We start from the raw sequence: 26021 nt of genomic DNA on the forward strand, positions 1-26021 counted from the left end.
AAAAGGGGGCTATAAGAAAGAAGGGGACAGATCCTTTAGCAGGCTCTGTGGTGATAGAACAAGGGGAAATAGTTTCAAATGAAAAGAAGGGAGATTTAGATTGGACATAAGGAAGAATTTTTTTACAGTAAGAATGCTGGAACAGGTTGCCCAGACAGTTAGTGAAAGCCCCATCCTTGGAGACATTCAAAGTTGGGCTGGATGGGACTCTGAGCACCCAGATGTAGCTGTAGGTGTCCCTGTTCATCACAGGGGAATTGGTGATGTCAAGATGACCTTGAAGTGCCCATTCCAACTCAAAAGATCCTATGATTCTATGGTAGCCTTATATGTCATGACCAGATGGGCAAATAAAGGGAGAGCAGCAGATGTTGTGTACCTTGACTTTAGCAAGGCTTTTGGTGCTGTCTCCCATAACATCCTCATAGATAAGCTTAGAAAGCATGGGATTGATTAGTGGACAACAAGGTGGATTGAGAACTGGCTGACTGGCAGAACTCAGAGGCTTGTGATCAGCAGTACAGAGATTAGCTGGAAGCCTGTAACTAGTAGTGTTCCCCAGAGGTTACTGCTGGGTCAAGTCTTGTTCAACATCTTCATCAATGACCTGGATGAAAGGATAGAGTCCACCCTCAGTAAGTTTGCTGATGATGCAAAGCTGAGAGGAGTGGCTGACACAACAGAAAGCTGTGCTGCCATTCAGTGAGACCTGGACAGACTGTAGAGTTGAGTGGAGAGGAACCTGATGAGATTCAACAAGCACAAGTGCAGAGCCCTGCACCAGAGAAAGAATAATCACGCGCATCAGTACAGGTTAGGGGCTGACCTGCTGTAGAGGAGCTCTGCAGAGAAGGAACCTGGGTGTTCTGGTAGACAACAAGCTGACCATGAGCCAGCAGTATACCCTTGTGGGCAAGAAGGCCAATGGTATCCAGAGGTGCATTAAAAAGAGCATGGCCAGCATGATGAGGGAGGTTTTCTTCCTTCTCTATTCTGCCCTGGTAAGGTTATTATGGGAGTACTGATTCCAGTTCTGGGCTCCTCAGTTCAAGAAAGACAGAAAATTCTAGAAAGAGTCCAGTAGAAAGATACGAAGATCATTAGAGGCCTGGAGCATCTCCCTTATGTCTACAGGCTTTTACTCCCATCAGGGCAGGAGTAAAGAGGATGGGGCCAGGTTCTTTTCAGCTTAGGCCAGTGACAGAACAAGGGGCGAGGGGAAGAAACTGGAATATAGGAAGTTCCACATGAACTTGAGGAAAATTTCTTTACTTTGAGGGCTACAGAGTGCTGGAACAAGTTACCCAAAGACATTGTGGAGTCTCAGATATTCAAAACCTACCTGGACATTTTCATGTGTAACCTACTCTAAACTATTCTGTGCAAACCAATCTTATTTTTCTTTTTTTTATTTGAAAGCAGCAGCTCTGCTAACCCAAAACTTGTTACTTTTTCTTACAAAAAATACAATTATGAAATACTCATTTTGAAATATATAAGACATTCCATTTGCTATGAAATACAACTTCCATGCTTTCATTTTAATGGGAAAATAAGCAAATATTTCATGTTAGAATAACTGAACAATATAATGTATTTATTGGCTGACTGCCACAGTAAAATATAAAATAATAAAAATGAAAAAAAACAAACCACAACCCACATTTGTCCCCAGTGTCTGTGATGAATTGACTTCCAAGTTTTTTGGGTAGTCAGTTAAATTAGGTCATACAAAAAGAAACAGGAATGACTTAAGAACAGGAATTGCTTTGGAGGATGTCTCAGATCTTGTATTATGAAATTAAATTTCTGAGAGACACCTATGAGAAAATACTCTTCCTTATATTTGTTTCCATATAATCAATGGAAATTTGATTATAAGCAGGGTCAAGTCTGTTTTGAGGGCTCCTTAAAAATTTCATATCTTCTTGCACACTCGAGCTGGCTGGCAAAAGTAGTTTGAATTCATAAGCATTTATTCATGTAATTCAAATTAAATTTAAAAAAGAATTCAGAAATAAAAGACTTTTTTTGACTGAAAGAGGAGCGTTTACTATATATGAAGGAATAAAAATGCTTTATATAAGTCATGTGTATGCCCATGATGTACTTTTAATGAATAATTTTCTTTTTTCTCTTTCCAAGGCCAGATCTTATAACAAATGTCTAGGTCCTTCAATTCAATTAAGAACCAGCTCCACACCGTCCTTCAAAAAAAGCACAAAAAATAAACTTACATGTGCATTTTTGTTCTTGCATTTGATTTCAGCCAAGACACTCACAGTGCAAAAACTGAACAAGTCTTTCCTCTATACAAATATTGAAAATTACTAGATACCTGTTTTTCTGTGAGGATGACACGGCCAAGGAGCTGATCTTCCAACCCTCGCACGGTAACAGTAAAGTCAATCACTGTTGTTCTTGCACTGATTTCTGGAGTATAGGCAGGATTAGCCAATTTTGTTGTCATATAAAGGGTAAACCCTTTCATGACATCTACCTCCTTGTCACCTACTTTCACCTGAAAACAATAATAAACAAAAACAATCTAGTTTTCAAAAGTTGAAATCAGAAAAAAACAGTCATTTCATCAATGAAAAACAGATTAAATATTTTTTATTATTATTTCATGAACACTTTTTACACAAATAAGAAAACTCATGAGTTCATTGCTTATCTTATTTTAGCATAGCGAAGGTATGAATCTTCATATCATCCAGACTATCAGATGCGCAGCACCTGCCCTATGCGTTTTTTTTTACTTTCACGTTCACAATTCATCTTACTTTGTGTGCTGAACCAGATTTTATGAAATTTTTTTCCAGGATGTTATCTAGAGCAGGATCAAGTTCCTCTCCAATGTTTTCTATTAACAGGGGTCGGCCAAGAGACAGGCTGTCTTCTATATGACTTCTGAAGAACTTGTGGTTCATAGCTGTAACCTAGGAAGATTGGTTCACAACATATCATGCATTTGTAAGCACATGGAAAAAAGTACAAAATGTATTGCTGCTTTCAAAAGTCATACTTATCCTTGGATATCATAGAATCATAGAATGTCTTGGGTTGGAAGATGGAAGGAACCATAAAGCTTAACAGAACAGGGGATCACTCTTTCTTGGTTTTTTTACTGTTATCTGTATGTTTAGTTGTCTACTACCTATCTCTATATATTATTACTGTGTTTTTTTAATACCTTTTAAACATTAGTGGATTTATGCTTGAAACACTAATGTAAAGCAGGTATTTATAGGGTCTGGTCAAGTACCAATCTTGCATATCCTATATCAGATTCTGAATTGCCAATTCAGTTTCCACTTCACAATATCAAGTCTTAAACTTAATAAGAATCACATTGATTATTTTTCATTTATTTAATAAATTTAGTAAATTTAATGTAAGCCTTTGAGATTAGAATTGAACAGCCTTTCCAAGCATCTGTTATGACATGATCTGGGGGTGCTTCTTACCAGAAAACAAACTGGGATAGATATGTTTTTTAAAATGAAGACTTTGTCTTGCAGGCACTACTACTCTTTGAAAAATAATTAAGATTAAAATAATTAAATTACAATTTTTCAAAAAATTAATATATCTAGAGGCATATAACACAGGTTTTAAACAGTGTATTATGTCACATCACACTGCATTTTTAGCTCTGCTATAAAATAGGTATACCTGTTTCAACAAAAATAGTATCTTTTTAGTCCAAGTAAAACCGAGGGATGAAGTTAGAGTGTGACTGAACAAAAATGTAATCCCAACAAGACCATGTTAAATGAAGCATTTACCTGTAGTCCATTATTCTTTTCTTTATTTTTAATCCAGATCTTTCCTTGACCTTGTGGATCAATCAGCAAAGGATATCTAGATGCTTTGGTGACAATTATGCCATTCTGAATTGAAAGGTCATCATTTGGAAGACCCTGGAGGTTCCATTCACTGACTGTAGCATTGTCAACAAGCATACTGGTGAGGTTCAGGTCCTAATAGAAAATACGTAATGACAAAATTACTACCGGTTAAAGGAGTTACATTAAAACATCCAGCGGAAGGGCTGCCTTCTTATTCTGATCACAATGAATGATGGAATGTATTTAGTAGTTATTGTTTGTCTTTTCTTTCTTCAAGGCCTAAACATTTTAAAGTGGGGCAATAATAAAAGTGAATTCCATCTGAGCTTTGAAGGTCCATTAATTCTTAAATGACGTGAATGGCACGAAAGAAAGAGAGCAATAGTGTTGGAGAAACTCTGAAGACACTTCAGTATCTTATGGCAAACTGATTTTGATCTTGTCAAATTCTTTTCTTGTTACCTCATGAGGGCCACACTGGTCAGAAGAGCTTCCTCCTGACATAAAACTATGAAGTGCCCTTCAATCATGTATATGAGTACAGGATGGCTTGTGGAGAAAGAAAAAAACATGTTACAGACCTACCTGTACAGGCTATCATGGAAAAATATTGCTGCTATGGTCAAAACTCTTCCCAGCTCATATACTCTCCTAAAGTTCAACTGTACCTAACAACCAACTTGTTTCATTTTACTCACTAGGAACACTGACTGACCTCTCAAAAATGTGTATGTGAGGGAAACAGTACTTAAAATCACAAATCAAGCTCACCAAAATATTTTTTGAAGTCTTATGATAATGACGTGAGTTTAAAAAGAATAAAATTGAATATTTTATATTTGTCCCTTTCATTTTTCACTCAAGAACTTTTATTTTTTTTAACCTTTCTCTACAAAGTTCTCTAAAAAGAAAGAGAAAGCCTGTAAACCTTAAAAAAAAAAAAAAAACCACATAATTTAGCAGCTGAAGTCTAAAACAAGATTTCAGGTAATGTCAGACCTGTGATAATCATAAATTAGTAACACCAGTGGTTGAAAGACTTAGAAGGTTTTTTAACTCTCTGCTCTTTTTTCTACTCTCATTATTGAAGAATCTGAATGAAGCAACAGAAATTATTCTCAGAAGACAGAGAAACTTTAAGAGTTTGGTTTCCAGTTGTGAAAAGAACATAAGAGAATTTAATGGCCAAAATTGTCAGCAACTGGAACCTAAGGCCATATTTAATATACTAAACAGCTCAGTAGCATCCAAACCTCTTTTAGTTTTTGGCTTTTTTTTTTTTTTTTTTTTTTTTTTTACTGCAGTACAGAGTTTCAGCCACTCTGCAACTCTGAAACTTAGCTCATTTAAGTGCCTAGCTACACCAACAGACAGTTAATTTGAAACAGCTCTCTTTAAATTGGTATGCCTAAATGACTCATACACCCACAGCCAGTTAGTCTGTGACAAAGTAAGGCAGATGTCAAGCCTCTTCCTTGAACTACAAAGCAGCTTTTTTTCCTGTGGTGTGAAGTATCAAGAGAGGCCCATCTGCTGCCTTTTGTGAGTACTTAATTTGCTGGAAAAAAAATTATAACGCTCTTCCATATACTGTCATTGAAATCAGAAATCTGTCTTTAACAGCAGCTATCTAAACAGGATGGTAATTATGGTTCGAAACTCATGTTAATTATGACATTCTGTGTCTAGCCCATCCATAGGAAAAAAGCATAAAGATGAGCAGCACAAAAATAATCAAAAAGTATTCCTCAAGTTTTGAAGGCTGAAGCTTAGTAGCAATGTGGTCATAACATTTTCACAGAGACAAAATTTTGGTTCCTTCTTTCTTGTACTCTATGGACATTATATATCCAAGTTCATATCATGAAATGGCAGGAATCTTGACAGATATTCTCCAAGGTAAGCAGATTTTAAGAACATTTTGTACACTGGGTTTGAGAAAGAGCCTCCCTGGGATAAATGTATGTAGGATAAGTCCCATAACACGCTGGTGAAGAATCTTGCCTGAGACTGCACTGTGACTGGTACTTTATTAATAAATCCATCCAGGCCTTACATATTACTTTTCATCTGGAGCTCTCAAAAAGCTTTGCTGGGCAAGTCAGAATCATTCATCTTCATAAGTCATACCATATATTGGGCTGGGCTGTGAGGCTTACTCTGCCAGCTCAAAGTCAATCACTGTTAAGAGAAGCACTATCCACCATGTTAACCAACTAAATGGAAAATAATAATAATAATAATAATTTTAAAAAATCACAAATAACTTCTATGGTTGAAGAGCATGACAAACCTCCTGTGGCTAAGCAGTCCCCCTAATATAGGTTTTAAGTCTCAAATCCCCCAAGAAGCTGACAATAAGATGCAGCAGGGATAGTAACCACTTTCAACACATTCGCAGTGGTACAGCCACAGGCGTACACAAGTTGCTCATTGTTTCATGGAAAGGAGCCTGCCCTATACAGCAGCCCCAGCACAGAGGTTTCTCACTTCATTAAAGTGAGTACATGATGTGTTCAGGGAACTGAAGCTGCATGATGGGTCATTACCTCAGTTGCATTTTAGGCCACCTGTATCTGCACAGACGTGGGCCGCTTAAGGGGAAGCTGTAATAAACTCACAAAGAACAGTCTTACTGGTGACAAGCCTACATCAGTTTAACAGTTAAAAGTCAAGCAAGCTGAACTGGTGTAAATCAAAGTTTTTAAAAAACACAGGGTTGTTTTTAACCTAATCATTTCAACAAGACACCTGAAGTTAAACTATATTAAACAGTACGAGGAAACAGCAGAGGGTGCAACAGGAGGGTATTAATTGCTAATACATGAGGGTACAGAGGGGCTATTTCTGATAAAAAATGTGTAATAGTCCATCCTATAATGGGGTGTAAGAGCATTTTTATGTTGACCAAAAATTTAGCTACGTGAAGACTAAATGTGGAGCATGAAGTCTGAAAAAGGAAAAACTGTGTTTCCATTTTACAGATATTTTCTAGCAAGTTAGATTATTAAAACATTGTACTTCAATAAATCTAAATGAAAATAATGAAAATAGTATAGGAATAGAAGACTCCATCTGCTCACAATTTTGCTTATTAAGAACAGTAAGTTAAAGAATGTATGGTGGAATTTGTCAGAAATATGGAATAGATACCAAAAAAAAAGAACAGAAAAACCCTTTCTTCCAAATTCCCTCTTTATATTTTAGATTCACAGTTCAGAGTGAAAAGTGGATATCTAGAGAAAGAAAAAAATTTTAATGGCAACACATGAGACTGTAAGTGGTAAAAGTGGAAATAGTGCAAATGCTGGTAGTTGACTGGGGCATAACTCCCAGCCAGCCCAGAAGCCACAGACTAATCTATCCATCTCTTCACTGTTCTGTGGGCCTAACTTGGGAGACTGCCTGGAAAACTCTAGGGGCATGCAAGTTAATCTTTATAACATGATAACTTAAAAAGTTAAGGGAGATGGTTACAACGCGTGTTCTCTTTGATACAGGTATTTTCTACTTTTGGTAAATGCTAGATGTAGCTGATTTGCTCTATGATTGAAATCACAGATGCAACAGGGTACATGTGAAAAACATTACCATGGGTAAAAAATCTGACTACCTGATGGAACCCCTTACGTTGCAGTAGTTCTGATCTAAACTGCTAATTTTGACTTCATTTCCATTTTATGCAATTTTCTTCTAGGACAGCAGATCTCAGGTAGCTTCTCTGACTTAGATTTGCCAGAGTGTTGTCCTGTGCACTAATATTGCAATGCATGAAAGTATTAAGAGAATTTTTTGAAGCTCAGTTGTCAACTGTTCAGAATTTTTATTTATTAAAAATATGATGAAATATGACAGCCCATAAATAATTTTCCAATTAAGTATTTTTCTGGAATCGATTGCTCTTAACATTATTTCTCTGCAAGGCAATAAATAAAGTTAAAACAAAGTATGAACACTTACATTACTGTATGGGATCTTGTTGTTGTTCATCTCTTTTTTCCACAAATGGAGCAGCAAATTCCTGTACTCCTGATTGAAAGGTCCAGAGTAGGAGAGAAATCCAGTGGCCAGAAGGACATTCCCCACTAAATGAGTAATTTGATTTTGAAAGTTTTTGCTGCTTTCTGTCCAACGAAGCTGTATGTAAAAATATTATAAAGAAGACTAAATAAACACAAACCTAACCATGAAGATCCAATTTCAGAATCTCTCTCTTTCTTCCAGGTAGATGACTGTTCTTGAACCACAAATATCTTTTTTTTTTTTTTTCTTTAAATCATTCTTTTCAGAAGTAGAAGTTTTACTGGAAGAGATGGCAGCCACCTAAGCGGGGAGTAAGTATCTCTGCCAACACGCTGGCCAAACCAGTAGAGGGGGCTTTAAAGAAGGAATGGAAAGGGAGGGAGAGGACAAGCAACAATCAGTGAAGAACTGAAGGACCACGCTGGCAAAGAAAATGTGTAGAGTGATGTATAGAGTAGAAACCTAACAATCAATAAAACAGAGGACCACCTGAAGCATATCTACATAAAAAAAGGTACTGCCTACCAGACAGAACCCCACGATGGTTTTCATACTGGTTCTGGGAAATCAGCACAGTTGGACTCCTCTCTGAAATGCTCATACACTACTGTGCACAGCACAGAGAACAAACAGAAGGAATTATAGGTTTGCAAGCAGCTACAGAGTCTCATGGGGATACAGCCTGAAGGACAGGCTGGAACGGTGAGGAGTAGTTTCCATCTATGTGAGAAAGCAGCTGGAATGCATGGAGTTCTGCATCTGAGTCTCTGGATGGTCAGTAGTCTTTGGAAGGTCGCTATGACTGAGAGTGATTCCTGAGGACAAAGCAAATAAAAATATCACTCCTATAAGGGTAAAATGAATGACCCTTAGAAAATAAAGGGAGTGCACTCTCAGCAAGTTGATAGACTTGATAAATGGGCTGCCATCCAGAGTAGACTCAACAGGCTGGAGAAAAAGGACCAATGGGAATCTCCTCAAGTTCAACAAAGGAAAGTGTTGGTACTGTCTCTGAGAAGGAAAAACTCAGTGCATCACTATGGTCCCAGCTGGGACTGACAGCTAGAGGGCAGTTGGGAAGAAAAAGGCCTGGAAGCTCTAACAGACACCAAGTGGAACATGAGACAGTAACAAATGCTCACAGCAAAGATGGTCAACAGCATCCGGGGTTACCTTCAGATAACTGCTGGAAACACTTCCAAGGAGGTGATTATTTCTGCTATCACTGGTGAGACCACTTATGGAGTACTGTGCTCAGGTCTGAGCTCACCAGATATGGACACATTAGAGAGAGTTAAGCAGAGGGCCCAAATGATAATTCAGGAATTGGGGCCTCTGTCATATGAGAATAGTCTTAGTGAGTCTTAGAGACTGTTTAGGCTCCTGTTTAGGCTCCCGGGGAGAATTTTGGCAATGTGTTAATATGTCATGAGTGACAGCAAAGAAGATGGTGCCATACTCTTTAGAATGGTACACAGTGAAAGGACAAATGGCAGTGGGCAGGAATTCAAATACAGGTAATTCCATTCAAGTATACAAAAAGAGAGTGAGAGTGGTTGTGGACTGGAATAGTTGCCAAGAGAGGCTGTGGAATCTATCTTTTGAGATACTCAAATTTCTATTGGATAATGTCCTGAGAAATCAAAAATATGCCACAGCATCTAATATTTTTGACTAAACAGTTTGAAGCACATCTTTACAAACACTTGAGATCTGGCCTTACAGGATTCAATGGTTGAAGGTCAAAGCTCTCATTAGTTTTGATTCTGTGTGATTACAAATAAGGACTTCTCAAAGCAAATAATCAGCCAATTAAAAAAAAGACATCCTGCTTTTTTGGGAAACTCTCACGTTCTATTATAAGCTGAAGCTATAAAAATCTGCATAGGAGAGTAAAACTTAAAGCTCAGTGCAGAGGATAAAGATTAGCCCATAATTCTGTAAAAGGTTTCAGTAGCAATCTGAACTTAAAATATAATTCAGAATATTAGTCAAGCTTCAAATTTCTATTCTTGTATAGTTGGTGAGAAAAAAAAGAGTAATCCTTCTTATGAATATTTTAGGGCAATTATTTAGGTTAAGCCTAATTCCTCTTCATACTGAAGTTAAAAGGAATTTGGCTCTTTGGCTTTCATTTCAAATGTTATCCCAATACCAGTCATATGGTCATTATACATAAGAATTTGGCTAACACAATAAATGGTTTAACTTTGTTAGATACATTGATTTCAAGAAAAAAAGAAAAAAGCCCACATGTGTAACTAAAATATAGTGTCATATGATACCAAGACATCACTTTGCCTTGAATTTCTTGAGCACTGCTAACGATTGATATGGGTTATTCTCAAACCTGAAGACCAACTCTGTGCTAGAACTGTACTCATAATGTGCCAGCACCTTTTCTCCACCTAAGCCTTCTATCAGAGCAGTGGCATTGTTCATCTTCCTCCTGCAAGCCTCGGCATCATCAAGTAGGGCCTGCTTCTCCTTCATAGCAGCATCATACATGGCTTGTACTTGATCCAGTTCCATCTGCTTCTCATCCAGCTGATTTTGTGCATTATTCAGTTCAGTTTGGGCAGCTGCAAGTCTTCCCTCTTGCAAGGCTAGATTTGCCTAGAAGCATTTCAAAGTAAACAGTCATTAATACTTGTTATTTGGCAAGTCAATGACATTCATTTAGTGGCATATACTGTACTGCATCGAGAACTTCTACAAATAATACATACGCAAGATAAAAGCATTTTTTTTCCTTTTTATTGTTATTCAATGCAATCTTAAAATGTTTTAATAATATTTTCAGAATGATCCATTAATCACACAACGATTAATGGTTTATAAGCACAATACCCTTGAAATAGCTGTATACTAGATATATGAGGTACTGCATACAATATTTCCTGTGATATCTTCTCAGTGCAAAAGAAAATTAAGATTGTGACTCATAGACTATAAAATAATAATAATGATAGTGGAAACTAATCTTCTTCTTTCTTTCCTCATCAATTACTTCTACAATTAAAATGTAACAAACACATTTTTTGCTCCTCTGGAGACTAAAGCTCTGAAGATATTTCATGTGTGTCTATGAAAATTTGAATGATAAGCTGACAGACTTTTAAACTTGGCCTCTTCATTTCTCTATTACTACTAAGAAAAAAGTATACATATTCTGTGAATCCAGAATGTGTTTCCAAATACTTGTTTGTGAAAGATTAGAAGCTGACAAAATGCTTATGAAACGCTCACAGATAAACTTCGTTTCCATTTGCTCTGAGTATTTAAGGCACTTTTATTTTTCCTGCTCTAGGAGTTACAAAGATGGAAACTAAGAATCTGTAAAAATGTTTTATTACAAATATGAAACTCAATGCTCACATCACATCAGAGCAGAGCAAGGAAACCCTGGGATGACTTCTAGTAAAGCGTATAACCTTGGGCTGTTTTTTGACATTAAATCTTGACTAAAGAGATAAATTTAATTCTTATCTAACTATACTAAAATCAGCAAATTCTTGTACTGGTTAGGAAAAAAAATAAAATAAGAGAGGAACCAAATCCCATTTTGTGGATTTGAAGGATGGACTGTTTGATGGATTAGGAATTGGCTGGCTGGACGCAGCCAAAGGGTTGTTATCAATGGGTCTGTGTCAGGGTGGAGGCTGGTCACAAGCGGTGTTCCTCTGGGGTCGGTCTTGGGACCGGTGCTCTTCAACATCTTCATCAATGACCAAGACAATGGCATCTAGTGCACCCTCAGCAAGTTTATGGATGACACCAAGCTGAGTGGTGCGGTTGATATGTTGGAAGGAAGGGAAGCCGTCTAGAGGGACCTGGACAGGCTGGAGAAGTGGGCCCATGAAAACTTAATGAGGTTCAATAAGGCCAAGTGCAGAGTGCTGCACTTGGGTCGTGGCAATCCCAGGTATTTATACAAACTGGGGGAAGATCTCCTTGAGAGCAGCCCTGCAGAGAAGGACTTGGGGGTCCTGGTAGACGAGAAGCTGGACATGAGCCAGCAGTGTGCACCTGCAGCCTGGAAAGCCAACTGTGTTCCGGACTGCATTAAAAAAGGAGTGGCCAGCAGGGAGAGGGAGGTGATTGTCCCCCTCTACTCAGCTCTTGTGAGGCCCCATCTGGAGTACTGCGTCCAGGCCTGGGGCCCCCAGTACAGGAAGGACGTGGAGCTCTTAGAGAAGGTTCAGAGAAGGGCCACTAAGATGATCAGAGGGCTGGAGCACCTCTCCTATGAGAAAAGGTTGAGGAAACTGGGCTTGTTTAGTTTGGAGAAGGCTCTGGGGAGACCTCATTGTGGCCTTCCACTACTTGAAGGGAGCATATAAACAGGAGGAGGAACAGCTGTTTATGAGGGTGGATAGTGATAGCTCAAGAGGGAATGGTTTTAAACTAAGACAGGGGAGGTATAAGTTAGATATTAGGAGAAAATTTTTCACACAGAGGGTGGTGACTCGCTGGAACAGGCTACCCAAGGAGGTTGTGGATGCCCCATCCCTGGAGGCATTGAAGGTCAGGCTGGATGCGGCTCTGGGCAGCCTGGTCTAGTGGTTGGCAACCCTGCCCATGGCAGGGGGGTTGAAACTAGATGATCATTGTGGTCCTTTTCAATCCAGGCCATTCTATGATATGATATGATTCTATGAGATTAGGCATGATAAAAAGTGGAGCATGGAGTCCAGCATGTTTCAAGATAAGTCTGCCAGCAATTAGAGAAGCGTATCTGCAATAATCATTGAAGCACAAATTTAACACTTCAGTATTACACTTCCAGAGAACAGCACTATCAGCAAAAACATCATTTACTGTAGCCACTGCATCTGTTGACAGATCCTAGAGATAAACAAATATTTTATAATGGAGATAAGCCAGCAAAATGGCCACTCATAAAATATCCATCATGTAAAGATGCTGAAATATTTTTATTCTACTCTTATTTATCAAAGTGCATATTAAAGAGCATCTCCTATTGACAGACACTGTTGAATCAGCAGACCAGTGAGTCTTGGTAAGACTCAGCTAAGCAGATTTCAGAATCACAGATACTATTTTAGTGAATCTTGGACTCTCCGGAAAAGCTTAAACACTACAGGAGTTTTGAGTAGGTGACACAGTGTTCCTCTGCTCAACACCAGGGAAGGCAAAGAGATGTAGCAGGGCCCTTTCTAGATCCCAATAAGAAAGGACTGACAACAGATGTCTTAAGAAAACAGTGCCCCAATAAAACAGGCATAAGAAGTGTAGGTACTGAGTCTTATATCCCTTGAGATGTTGAGCACCCCATGTTTATGCAACATTAGACAGAGCCTAAATGAATTTTCCCATGGTATGCCATGCAGAGCAGATCCTGTTCATGGAGAAAGACCACTCTCTTTTGGTCATTAAAGCTATCATATACTCCTCTTTTTGTTCTGTCTTACTGAAGCAATTACCTTATTAAGCCATTTGTTGTTGGATCTTTTACTGAGATCCAGAGAGGACCCTGCAGCATCCCTCTCTCTGCCACCTAGCCTCCTCCTCCTCTCGTGCAGAACATCATCTCATGATCCATGAGAGCCAAGAATGAGAGTAAAGCAAAGTTATGATGCATTGCTTCATCACAGCTCACAAATGGTGAGGTGACACAGGGAAAAATATCATTGGAAAGTTGGGAAGAACAGCCAAGACAGAACAGCTGGAAGAACAGGAAAATTAAACCTGGCTGTGAGGATTCATATTTCACCTTGGCATCTACCATAGCAATACACAGTGAGCCATAGTGAAGAAGAATGGCCAATACATGCAAGCAGTGGTGCCTTGCAAATATGAAAAAGCCATATCTCCACACAGCAATAAACTGCACGGAGAGGTACAAAATATGAATAAAACAGACTTTCTATTTCTTAAAAACTTCTACAAGGCTACCAGCCTTGAAGATGTAGGCACAAACTAAATAAATCAATCTCACTAAGAAACACTTCAGATGAGTGCAAATTAAAAATCTATTGCACTCTAACATGGAAAGTCCCCAAATTAGTAAGGCATTACAGGGATCTCTAGCAGAAGACTTATTATAAGGAGTAATTTTATAGACTATTTAACCAAGGTTTTCAGCTAAGTTTAGGGTAATAATAAAGTATTAGTATATTTTGGTATTGGTTTGATCTGTAGGATGCTTAATCATATGCGATGAACGATGCTTGGTTGCACAAGAATGAATGCTAGCATACCTGGGTTACCAATGTATGTGACTCCCCAAGGCAGAGACTACTTGCTTCGGTTCTCCCTGGAAATCAGCACTCTCTGCCTCTCTCTCCAATTCCACATTTCAAAATTACATGGGTACAAACACTGCTTTCATATAGACATCACTAGCAGATTGGCTGGCAGCTTCCTGTGCAGTTTTGCCATGAAAGCAGAAGGAAAGTTTTCCTGCCAAGAAGGCTATTAGAGTTGCAAGAAGCTTCTTATGAAGATTTCCAGCCAATTAACAGAGGGAAGGAAATGTGTCTCCCTACCACAAAGAACCATTGCGGCCTTTCTAATTTTAGTGACATTGGTATGCGAACAAGATTCACACCCTTCGTTTCATCTCTCTGAGTCACGCAGCAAAGCAACGATTCAGAATTTGTTCCAGTTGGATGCAGTGTGAAAGCCTGGTAAATGGATTTTATGTGAATGAATCACGAGGATTGAGGACATGAGAACCACACTGCAAGCTCCTGGATAGGGGGGTTACATGAGAACACTTGGAGGCTTGTGCAAGAGCCATGTCTTTGGCGTTTCCTTGCCACTGGCACTGTGGGGAACCACACAACACCCTCATGTCTGCTTCAGCCAGTGCCTCATTTGCTTTTTCTGCATCCTCCATCCTGCATTTGTCTGCATAGGCCAAGTGTCATTAATCGACACAGACTAAACTGTTGAGCAGCTACTTTGCCTTATTCCAAGAGGTCATCTAAGAAGCCTTCACAGCAGGTGGTGAGATGATTTTGCCCCTCTTAACCTTTTTGTATTCCACATAAAAACAGGAAAAATAAACAAGTAATTACAATCCACCGCTATGCTATTAAATTAAACATGTCCAGAACCTACCTCTGGCACTGAAATCTGTAAGAGTAAATCAGCTCACGTAAAACTCTCCCAGCCTCTAAAACATCATGCTGCATGCAAACAGACCTGCAGAAAAGGCTCTTTGGCTAGGCCAGTTCCTGAGAGGTGCCCAGAGACCACTGAGAAAATGCTGCCTGGCCAAGATCAAGTACACACTAGGGACCATTCTAACAATTTAACAGCATAGATGCTCATTTTTTAGTGTCTGAAGTTCAGTCGCACTATTTAATTTATCAGTATTGCCATAGCCTCAAGTTCCTCACTGATTCACTGCAAACTCCATTTTGCTAACCGCTGAATATAACTGGTCCTGATTCTGGAAGGCATTTAAATAAAAATAGATAAAAATGCCTTATTTGATAAAAATCTCTCTGCTCATGAATGGAATGCCTAGAACAACCCCTGATCACCATGAAGAGCAGCTGTTGCTCAGTAAATACAGGAAACTTTACTAGAAGTGCTTTGTGGATGCAGTGGATGATCGCATTGGTCTTTTTTTTTTCTTTCATGATATCTGGCTGACATTACCTCATGGAAATGCAATCTTTAGCTGCTTCTGCCCCAGCTTACTGCTGATTTTTCACACAGATGGTCCACTGCTTTTGTATCATCCTGATCAGAGCCTCAACATCATGAGAAGGTTGGACTCAGAGATAATTTAGGGGAACGTTATAGAAGGAGCAAGCACATACATAGGTTTTGCAGACATTAAAAAAAAATGGCTAGTCTTCATCTCAAAAATTTACTACTCACACACACACACATAAAAATACATACATACATGCATATATATACACGCAAACAGATCTGTGCAAAATGACAATAAAATCTTGTCCTCTTTTTCTTTGCTATCAGTGACTGTTTGGGGGAATTAAAACAACCTTTGAAAGGCATGGAGATCCTGCCTCTTATCTGCTTTATGCAGCCTCAGTAACTATTGAAAGATTCCTCACTTCCTTTCCAAGTTACATGTCCTGACTTTAACCTGTTTTGTTATAGGTGATCTAATCCTCCTTTCCACTCTCCAAATAAATGACTTCCTTGAATTCATACTCAAATGCTTGTGGGTATCAACTTGACAAGCACACTCTTATTTAAAAGGTTGGCCCCCAGATTTTCACACTGTTTCTCCTAAAGTGAAATTCCAGTTATTGCCTCCTGTGGGATATAGTCCAACAAAGAGACAAACAAAAGCAGAAAAGGCAATGAGGTCTCATATTTCAAGCAGCATGTAATAGAGACAATTATTCATATCAAACAGAATTTATAAACTACCGACAAACTTTTCTTGATCATCATAACAGCCTAAGGAGATCTTAATTAAAATTATGGAGACATTTCCAAGGGAAATTATTTCCTTACGTTAATTGGAGGCTAGCACAATCACAACTAAAGCCAGGGCTTCCTCATCCTACTGCTATTTTCTTCAACTAATGGATAAATAGAAGATGGTGTTTCAGAATTATCGGGTTAACCCCGCAGGCTTGCTGACTGGTAAACAAACTAGAGAGGAACTGCTCATGGTCATGTTGAGGGTCTACAGGAAAGCAGTAAATAAATGGTGGCTGCTTTATGATAAACAACCACACTACATTTGCAGTCAATGTTTGTAGTGTCTGTGTTCAACTCTGAGTAGTGACGCTTAGGCTGCAGGCCACATATCTGAAGAGTGTAGGTATTCATTTCAAGGGAAGAATTCATTTTTGCACACTTATACACAATAATTACTAAAATATAAGTCATTATTAGTCAGTTTTCATACAGTGTCACATTTAAGATTAAGGAGTCACTGAGTCCCATTTAAGATGCAACTAAAAAATACACTGGCTGGATTACGCAAGTGTTGAAGAGGGGCTGTCTCCTAGAACTGCAGTTAGGATAAAGCAGTTTGATTAATTCATTCACTAAACCTGCTTTTAGCACTGGATGATTTACTCTGTGTCAGTCCTTTGTGAAATCTAATTGTACATTTATTTTCAATTATTTTCTTAGTATCACTCTACTGCTTCCCACAGTATCTTCTTCAAACCTTTTCTTCCTCTATTATCTCCAATTTTAAAATAAAGGAAACTATTGCCATACCTGACAATAGGTATCACTTTGCCAAGAAATGCATGCCTAGCTTTTTATCAGTTCCAGTGTGGCAGGATGTAAATATACAAATATAAAGTTAAATTAATATGTAACTTTAAATCATGTACAATTAAAAACTGCAAGAGCACTTCAACAGCTTTTATTAGAGTTGCACCTTCTCATCAGTCCATTATTTCCCCTTGTGTTTTTTTTTTTCTCTTATAGATCTGAGTAGGTGCACATCAGATACTATTTTCAGTAGTGAACGTTCTATTATTTTTAAAAATATAAATCACAAAAATACGGTCAATGGTTACTTGGATCAAAAATATTATGTTTTAATGAATTTGAGTTAGATCAATCCAGATAAACTAAAAGCACGTGTGAAGACTTTTGAACATGCAGTGTACACAGTGAATTACACAAAAGGAGACTGAGCATAAGTACAGTGGAAGCACAAGTGATTGGTATGTATTTCTTTCAAAAAAACCCAATAAAATTTTCCATATAAGCAATTACTATAAATCACTATATAAATATTCAAAGTTATTGTTTAATACGCTCATATATTAGACATTTCCAAGATAATAAAACTATCTTTAGCAGTGCAGATAATGGCAGCTGATCCCTTTCTACTGTAATTTTACAATAATTTCACTGTTCCTACAGAATTCTGTGCCAGGTGACTACATAATACATATATAATCACTTGTAGCAACTTGATACTCAGAAATTTTCTTAGATAATTCAATTCCAGCTAAATTCACTAAAAAATACTTCTTTGTCAAGAAAGGTCTCTCACAGATTCCACCAGGACCATGACAAGGCACGCTCCTTCCCAGGCCAGTAAGACAGAGGGGAAATCTTCTTGAAACTGCAGTGCCTGGCACCAAGGGCAGACATAGTAACTCTCACTTGCCAATAGCCAAGTTGTATAAAGAATCTGTGCACTGAACACTCCCACTGAAAATTGATTGCATGCACACAAGTAACAACTGTACCACAGTGTAGCTGTGTAAGGGGAAAAAATGGCAGGACTTCTTTGACTTCTCAGTGTTGGGCTTCAAAATTGTGCATGAAGAAATAAGAATCCCTTGTAAATCGCTATCTTTTTTAGCCAAAATACTTACATTTTTTTGCCTTTGACCATAGTTATCTCTCAGAAAAATGAAATGATAATATTAAATACCTTAAGAGGAAGGACTTCTTTGTTAATACCATAGAAGTAAGCCATTGCTTGTGTCCATGAGCACAAACCTGCTACATTCCCACACACTTTTTTAGCCATCTCCAGATTATAATCCTCCATGTCCAAGTAAGGTTCTAAGAGCTCCACAATTTCTCCTGTAATTGAGTCCTAGACAGCAGAAAGGAAAAAATATTTTTGAGAATGGATGTTAAAATAAAGTCTGCTTCACCAAAACACTTTTCTTTTTAAACATGTGACTCTTCCACTTCTTACAAAAGAAATGAAATAAATATTGTTCATGAACACAGACATTGCTTTCTACTCTTCAAAAGGACAGATTAGTTGTTGGGATTTTTTTGTGAACTCAAGTAAAAATAGCTCCTACTTCCATTGAAAAAAAGTTGACTAGAGTTTACATTTCATACATTTATTTGGCCCATAATATTTAGAGATATTACTCACACTTGTAGTTCCTGACAACCTAAGCTGGTCTAACTACCTCCTGTTACAGCTCTCTGCACCTTCTTTCCTTTCAGCCTCAAGATCTGCTCTTGCCACATCTTTAATGACATCATCAATGCTCTCAGTGAGCTAGTTTGGAAGCCGATATGTTAGAAATCCAAGCCAGCACACAACAGTGTTCTCTTTTCTTCTAGGCAAGCTCCCTGAACCAGCTCACCATGACATCACACAAATCATAGTGTAAGCAGAGGGAGTTCAGTGTGAAGCCTGGGAAAGGGAAAAGGTGAAACTTCTCATTTCTGTAGAGAAACCGACACTGACTTCATTGAAACCATCCCTTTTCCTTAACTGTAAATGTGATTTCTTTCAGCTTTTCACTTCATTATTCTAATCTTACACTTTTTTCTCCCTTCTGTTGAGAGTATGAAAAGCCAGATCTTTGATGACGGTGGTTAATCTATAATTACACAAGTGTCAGAAGAAAATGGAATTCATCTCCTTAAGCAATGTAGAGAGTAGAATAGATTATACAGGGTAATAATAGTTGCTTAACAACAGAAGCATTAAGAATCTTCCTTTTATTGGCAATGTATTAACAAGTTTCTTGCAATGAATCTAAAAATGATCCTCTATTAATAGCATTACGCAACATACCCTTCTTTTGGAGGTACATATCAGAAAGGACAGTCCTATACCTGTCTGATCCCTATCTACTATAATAATAACAAAGACATTCATTACATTATTCCTAAAATCATATATTACGATGTTCTAATTATAAGCATTTGCTAAAATGAAGAGTTATGCTGGATAAACATTATGATTTCTTTATTCTCCTACTTGAAATTACAAGTTAGCAAGACAGCAAGGGCGCAACAAAGACCAAACAACAGTGGCCTAAGATCATATTCAAATGTCATTCTTTTCCTTTTCAGGAACAAATTTTAAACCCAAGGAGTTTTTTTCTTCCACTGATCTTCCTTGCATAACAAAAAGAAAATATCGAAAATCTCACAAAAAGAACAAGCAGTATGGTATACTCAGAACTCCAGACACGATGGCCTTACTTCCCACATATGGTCAATACTGGAAACAAGAAATAAGGCAAAGGACGACATCGAAAGTAATTCATCAGGGATAGATGCAATCTGGAATTCCTTGTCACATTCATCAGTAGAGTTCCAGCAGGAACTTAGCTTCACAGAGGCTGTTCAGATTGCTCTGAATAAAGCTAAATGTGTTCCAAACTACCAGCAGGGACACGTAGTATCAGTAAGTGCTAAAATTGGAAACCTCATATGCTTGAGTAAGGAGTGTATAATTGGTCCCCATTATCTTTAAACTCACTTCTTCTATCTGTTTAGAGAAGGCAGCACTTGGAAAAGTGGCCAGATTGTCAGCCCCAGAAAGAGACCGTCTGCAGAGGCTGCACAAGTTTCCACGTGCTGCCATGTCAATATGGCTCACAGGGAGAAGCAGCTCCTGGGGATAGCGAGAGTAGCAGTTTCAAGCCACGTCTGCACAACAGAAGAACTCCAGTAGCTTAAAAAGACATCAGCAAAATGCACAGCTGAAGCTGATTCAAGAATCCATGCACAAATGAACAGAGCTTTCTGCAACACAGCAGAAAACACAGGTTTTGCCAAAACCTGCTTGGTTTTCTGGGTTTTAGAGTTGGGCCCTGATTTTGCCATTCCATAATCCATCCCAGGTCTCCTTCTGGTCTAGCTACATGTCTAGCTATATCTCCTCTTCCCTGCCAAGAAATTCCCCTCGCACCACAGTCTAGAGAATCTTGCTGTAAATGGGTCAGGCTTTTGCCCCTAAAAGAAGTAAAAATCTATTTGTTTTTTCTTTCATTTGGTTTATCATTCTGAACTTTACTACTTTTCTAATAAAATAGCCCCAAAAGTTCCCAGTAGCTCTGTATTTTTGCAGGATTTTCATTCTCTTCTGTATTTCCACCCCATCAAATAATTTGGGAGATGGTGTTCTGGAGCACCTTATATGCAAACAGGTCTGGTACGTGGAGACCATCTCACTAGAGATGGGGAAACAACCAAAAAATCAACAACTTTTTAGGCAAATTCCTACTGAGAAGCAAGAGCTGCTTAAGTAAAGATATAGTCCAGCTTCTCAAGGTTTGATCCAGTGCTTGGAATAATTGTGTCTGCCATAGTAACTGTGTGGCCCAGGAGAAAGTTTACTGAAATAAAGAACCATGAAAACGGAGAGGAAAACAGACACAGTTATCTGCAACAATAGACGCACAAAACCTAATGTGTTTCAGACTACCTATGACCTTCTGTTCCTGTGGATGATAGAACACACAAATATGAGGATGATTTTACATTCTCTCTAAGATAGCTATGGGAGTAATAATACCACTAACAACTTCTTACCTTCTGAAAACTAAGCAACATGCCAAGAAATCCAGAGTTATTCATTAGTTTCAGAGCCTCAGTCCATGATGGCTTCACACACGGGCGTTCTTGATCAATTGTTACTGAGTCTGTTTTTCTTTGGAATAAAAGTAACACACAATCCATAATTCGCATTATCAAGTGAGGAGGTTTACCCAGTTTGCGAACAGTTGCAATGTCAGAGGGCTTTATTGTCTGTGAAGAGAAGAAAATAATCAATTTATTTAAGCCATCACTTGATGGTAGAGAAAGACGTTTTGCAGGGGACTGCATATTTAATGCCACTGCCTCTGTTTTGCAGGTGACCCAGAAGTAGCACTACAGAAAGGCCAGACTGCTTGTACCACTAAGTGACTCGTCCTGTTACCTGACGGTAGACGAGATACTTCTTATCTTTACCACTTCACTACTTCACTTTTCAGTTTTTTTCTACCATGTCAGTGATAGCCCTTTTGTATTATTTTATTTTTTCAGACACAATATTCCACAAACAGCAATTACAAAATACATGTATGCTCAGAGTATCTTTGATTCTGACCTGCAGGGCTGCCTCTGCTTCTTCCAGAGCAGGTCTTGCAGCTTCAAGCTTCTCTTCTGCTGCTGCTTTATCAATGGCAATGTCATCCACAATGGCCTGAGCTTTGTCTTTTACCTTTTGCACCTGCATTTTCACCTTTTCGGCAGCTTGGGCTTTCATTGTTACTTCCAATAAAACTTCATCAGCTTTTTTTGAAGCTAAAGCCAAATCTTTCTCCTTCATCACCAGCTCTTTGGAAAGCTGATTTACTGAAACCTCAGCTTCCATCAGTTTTGCAAGACCTGTGTAGAACAAATTCCACACAGCAATATGAGTACGTGAGAGAAAAACCTCAATGAAGTGATCTGGATACTGAAAATAAGTCACTCATACTCACATTTAGAAATGCCAGTGAGTGATCCCCACCTAGATTAAGCAGGGTTAATATTTGTTTAATATTTCATGTATTTTTTATTATTATTTTATGGGTAAAAGTCCTCAGAATCTGTCATTGGTCACCTATTTATATTTTTATATGTGAGAGGGATGCTAAATAATGCAAACGGTGCAAAATTCACTAGACTATATGAAGTACAAAACTGTTCCTAAGATCCAAAGATCCACAAAACAGAGAATAGGAACCTGACATTCTAAATACTGCAAGCGAAGATGAGATTAGGCTGAGCTTCTACATTAAACATATGGCTAGATTCTTGAGCAATATTTCAAAAATTTTATCACAGGATGAAAAAATTACATGTATCTACATGTATAAAAATCCTTATTAGTAAATGCACGCATACAAATCATGTAAATCTCTCTAACCTTCCAAAAAAAAAAAAAAAAAAAAAAGCACAAATGTTCCTTCCAGCCAGCCAGCCACCATCTATACATGCAGATATGTGTAAATAGCACTGTTTTGAAGTTGGTGGCAGTAGGAGAAGAAATGATTTAAGTTCACATCCAGCTCTAAACACCATTCAATTTCAGAAACCATTTGTTAACTGTGTATGACATCATGCAGTGCACTATTTTACTATTTTTACACTCAATATTTAATGTTTATTTAAAAGAATCTTCATAGTGACTGAATCTGAATATTACTTATTTCCCTTCAGATTTCATTGTAGTATGTTTAAATGTAAAAACTAGGAATTCAGTAGCTCCGTGGCATACAGGCATATGGAAGCAGATGTTTTAGGTTTTTTAGCTGCTAACTGATGCTATTTTAAAAACTCATCTGCAATATGCAATATTCACAAAGTTCCTCGAAACAAAAACTCCATATATTTTGTAATCATACACAACAAAGCTGAAAATAGGACAGCCTGCTTCCAAACGAAAGTGAGCTCACAGTTCAAATCCATAAGCCAACTCTCTAGACACGTAAAAATTAACTCTTTAACATTCTTTTATTTTGATTCTTCTCAACTTAAAAAATAAATATATATTTTAAAAAAATACACAACCAGAATTTACAGTACCTGTTCTCATACGTTCAGACAAACTTCCAACATTGGCAAACTTTTCTTTATAAATAGCTTTGTAGCCTCCAATGAAGGACAGGTAAGATTTTGGAGTCACAAATGTTCGGCGTCTGTATCGTTCAAAGTATTCAACACATTTTTCAGCTACAATATCTTGAAACGTTCCCATGGTGTTAATAACACTTTGTTTCACTTCATCTGTGCACTCTACAGGGTAGGAAACTAAAAAATGTTGTGCAACTGCTACAAGAGCATCTTTAGGCCAGCGCTGGAACCAGTCCATGGTACAGCCTGAAATCAGACCTGGAAATTTGAGTGCACGAGTTCTGAACTTTTCCCCAACAGGAGAAAAACAAAGTACCACATGCAAGTTATTGCGAACTCGAGTAAGAAAGTAATTATAAAGATTTTCACCACTGGGAGTACGCCTTGGATACTCTTTCCTCATTGCTGGTATCAGATCTTGTGTGATTTCACCTATTTCATCTCGTGCAAAAAGATTTGAGACTTCACCTGAAGCCAAAACATTGTTCAGGTACTCAAGAAAAGATTCATCTCTGATTTCGTTGTCTGTGAATATAAAGACAATGCCCTTTCCTTGTTGCCCAGCAGTGCGGTACAAGATTTTCAGATCATCCAAGAGGTTACTGGTGGCATACGTTCTGGGACAGAAAAGGATTAAAGAAAGAGAGAACAAAAATGATAGATTATTCTGGGAAATACCTTTCATATGGCTCAGTTTACTTAGGCAGGATAAAATTCTACATATGAAATAAATACTGTATGTCCATGATTTATGGGCTGGTTCAGCCCGGTTCTGTGATGCATGGGGAAGGGGGACATAACATGATGTTATGATGTTGGATACTGACAACAAAAAATCATAAAACCATGATGCTGTATCTCCCACTTTCATTTTTCAGGGATTTTTTTAAATTAAATATTTTCCCAAAGTGGATGATTGATTCCATAAACCATAGGTGAGGAGGTGAAACCAATAGAATAAGGTGGTAGAAAATAAAATGTAAGAATAATGGTATCCTTAACATATGCATGATACAGCTGCTTTGCATCCCTGAAGATTGCAGACTTATACTCTTTGTTCCAATTGAAGGTTAGTATAGCTGGATTAAGTTGTCAAGTAGGTTCTGTTGCCCATTGCCATTAAACTTAAATACAGATGGATTATCTTTCGAAGATATTAAGAGAAAGTTAAATTAAATCACTAAGAGACAGGAATAACCACAACTGAGTTTTCTATTGTGTTGTGTTATTATATTGTCAATATTTGTAATATTGAACATATTACCACTTGGGCTGATTCATCCATCACACCTCTTACAGTTGGTGCATACAAGTTTGATTCTGATGAATTCCATGCAAATTTATGATTCAGATTGTGAAAGATCAAGAAAAGTAAAGTAAGGTTAACAAAATGCCAGATTTTGTCCATTGTGTCCTTACAATATTAAATTGCTGGAATTAGGAACTTGTGTTCTTTCAAATCAGTTTATTTCCAAGGGCCCTAAGTAATACGTGCAATACAGACAACGCACTGTTCAGTATTTGAAAACAACACTCTGTTTTGAAATTAAATATACCATACAGAAAGTTTCCTAGTGCTCTTGCAGCTCCATCTTAATAGCGCTCTACAAATACCTTGAATGAAAGCGCTGTAGAACTTGTGCAACAATCTAACTGCTCTATTTGGTAGTGTGAACTATAATTACTACAGTGATTTGTGGTATTCTCGATAAGAACATAGAAGGGAAAATTCTCAATATGTTCCACAGTTTCCAAAGAGAAATACACACTGCCAATCGTGGATTCTTAACCCTGTAAATGCTATTTAAAAAGATAAACAGATGGAGGACAGTCATTACACTCCCAGTTGCTCCAAGAGGATTTAAATGAACATCTTCCAGACAGTTAAGAGGTAACACTGACAAATAATTAATTGGAAAGATCTTTTCCAATTCTCTAGTCAGGAATGGCAGGGACTATTTCAAAACAACATCTACAGAATAAAGACAGAGGAAACCTTATTTCCTACTCTGTCTCTACTCATCCTCCCCCCGACTCCTTCTCCCTCTGAAAAGAAACCAAATAAATACAACTTAAAATACAGGGCTCTAACAAATAGATTAGATAGATAAAGAGTTCCCCTCTCTTCCCCTCAGTTTCCACAAATTACTAAATTTCAGTACCACCCACTACGAAGTAATAATAACAGTTGTAATAATACGATCTGGGTCCTTAGGCATCTCTAACAAAAGTTACGATTTCCCCTGGCCATCTCTATTTGGTCACTGTACTTAATACACCAATGGATTATTCCATGTTATCTTTAGTGTAAAATGATTTAGCGGGAATTTACAAGCATGCATTGCAAACTCAAATGCTGAAGGAAAAGAAGACATTGTTAACACTGTAAAGGCCCCAAAACAAAGACCCAGGGTCAGTCATCTACAGATTGAATATTTGCACAGATGCTTTTGGTTGAAAATATAGTTTACAGTGAGGGATAAAATGTTTGACAGGCTTGCACTGCGTTAAGATGCATGTCTGCAGTTCATTTCTATAGCAAATGTCTATGTACACTGTGTTGTGTTACCTTGTTAAGGTAATCTGAAAGCTCTCATATCCAGCAATATATGATGCTAGTCTGGTCAGACTCTGTTTTCCAGATCCACCCACACCGACCAACAATGCATTTCCTTGTGGAGCACGAATAATCCGTGATATTTTAATCAAATGAGTGATTGCATCCTATGTATTGAAAAATAAAAAGGGCGGGGGAGAAGGGGGGGATGTTAAGGTATAAAAAAAAATACAGTGTATATTTATCTAAAAGCACATAATTGAGCAACTGTGTCACAACAGCTA

The 26021-nt window shown here is 37.9% G+C and overlaps 1 protein-coding gene and 1 long non-coding RNA gene across 4 annotated transcripts in view; one reads left to right on the forward strand and one right to left on the reverse strand.

The window, feature by feature from the left end:
* Positions 1-26021, reverse strand: part of DNAH5L (dynein axonemal heavy chain 5-like) — a 148852-nt gene that overhangs the window by 44556 nt on the left and 78275 nt on the right. For all 3 annotated transcript variants that reach the window (XM_040696426.2, XM_040696427.2, XM_040696425.2), the window contains 10 exons: positions 25750-25904; positions 23133-23797; positions 21670-21950; positions 21111-21326; positions 18247-18414; positions 10275-10493; positions 7815-7991; positions 3792-3986; positions 2787-2942; positions 2339-2521 (listed from right to left, as the gene is read on the reverse strand). In XM_040696426.2, coding sequence (XP_040552360.1) covers positions 2339-2521; positions 2787-2942; positions 3792-3986; positions 7815-7991; positions 10275-10493; positions 18247-18414; positions 21111-21326; positions 21670-21950; positions 23133-23797; positions 25750-25904 — 2415 coding nt within the window. The remainder of the gene's footprint in view (positions 1-2338; positions 2522-2786; positions 2943-3791; positions 3987-7814; positions 7992-10274; positions 10494-18246; positions 18415-21110; positions 21327-21669; positions 21951-23132; positions 23798-25749; positions 25905-26021) is intronic.
* On the forward strand, positions 18763-19958 carry LOC121110092. The gene is made up of 2 exons (XR_005857888.1): positions 18763-18991; positions 19644-19958. It is a non-coding gene; the product is annotated as an uncharacterized LOC121110092 (long non-coding RNA).

This window comes from Gallus gallus, chromosome 2 (genome assembly GCF_016699485.2).
Source record: "Gallus gallus isolate bGalGal1 chromosome 2, bGalGal1.mat.broiler.GRCg7b, whole genome shotgun sequence".
In the NCBI taxonomy this organism is placed as follows: domain Eukaryota; kingdom Metazoa; phylum Chordata; class Aves; order Galliformes; family Phasianidae; genus Gallus; species Gallus gallus.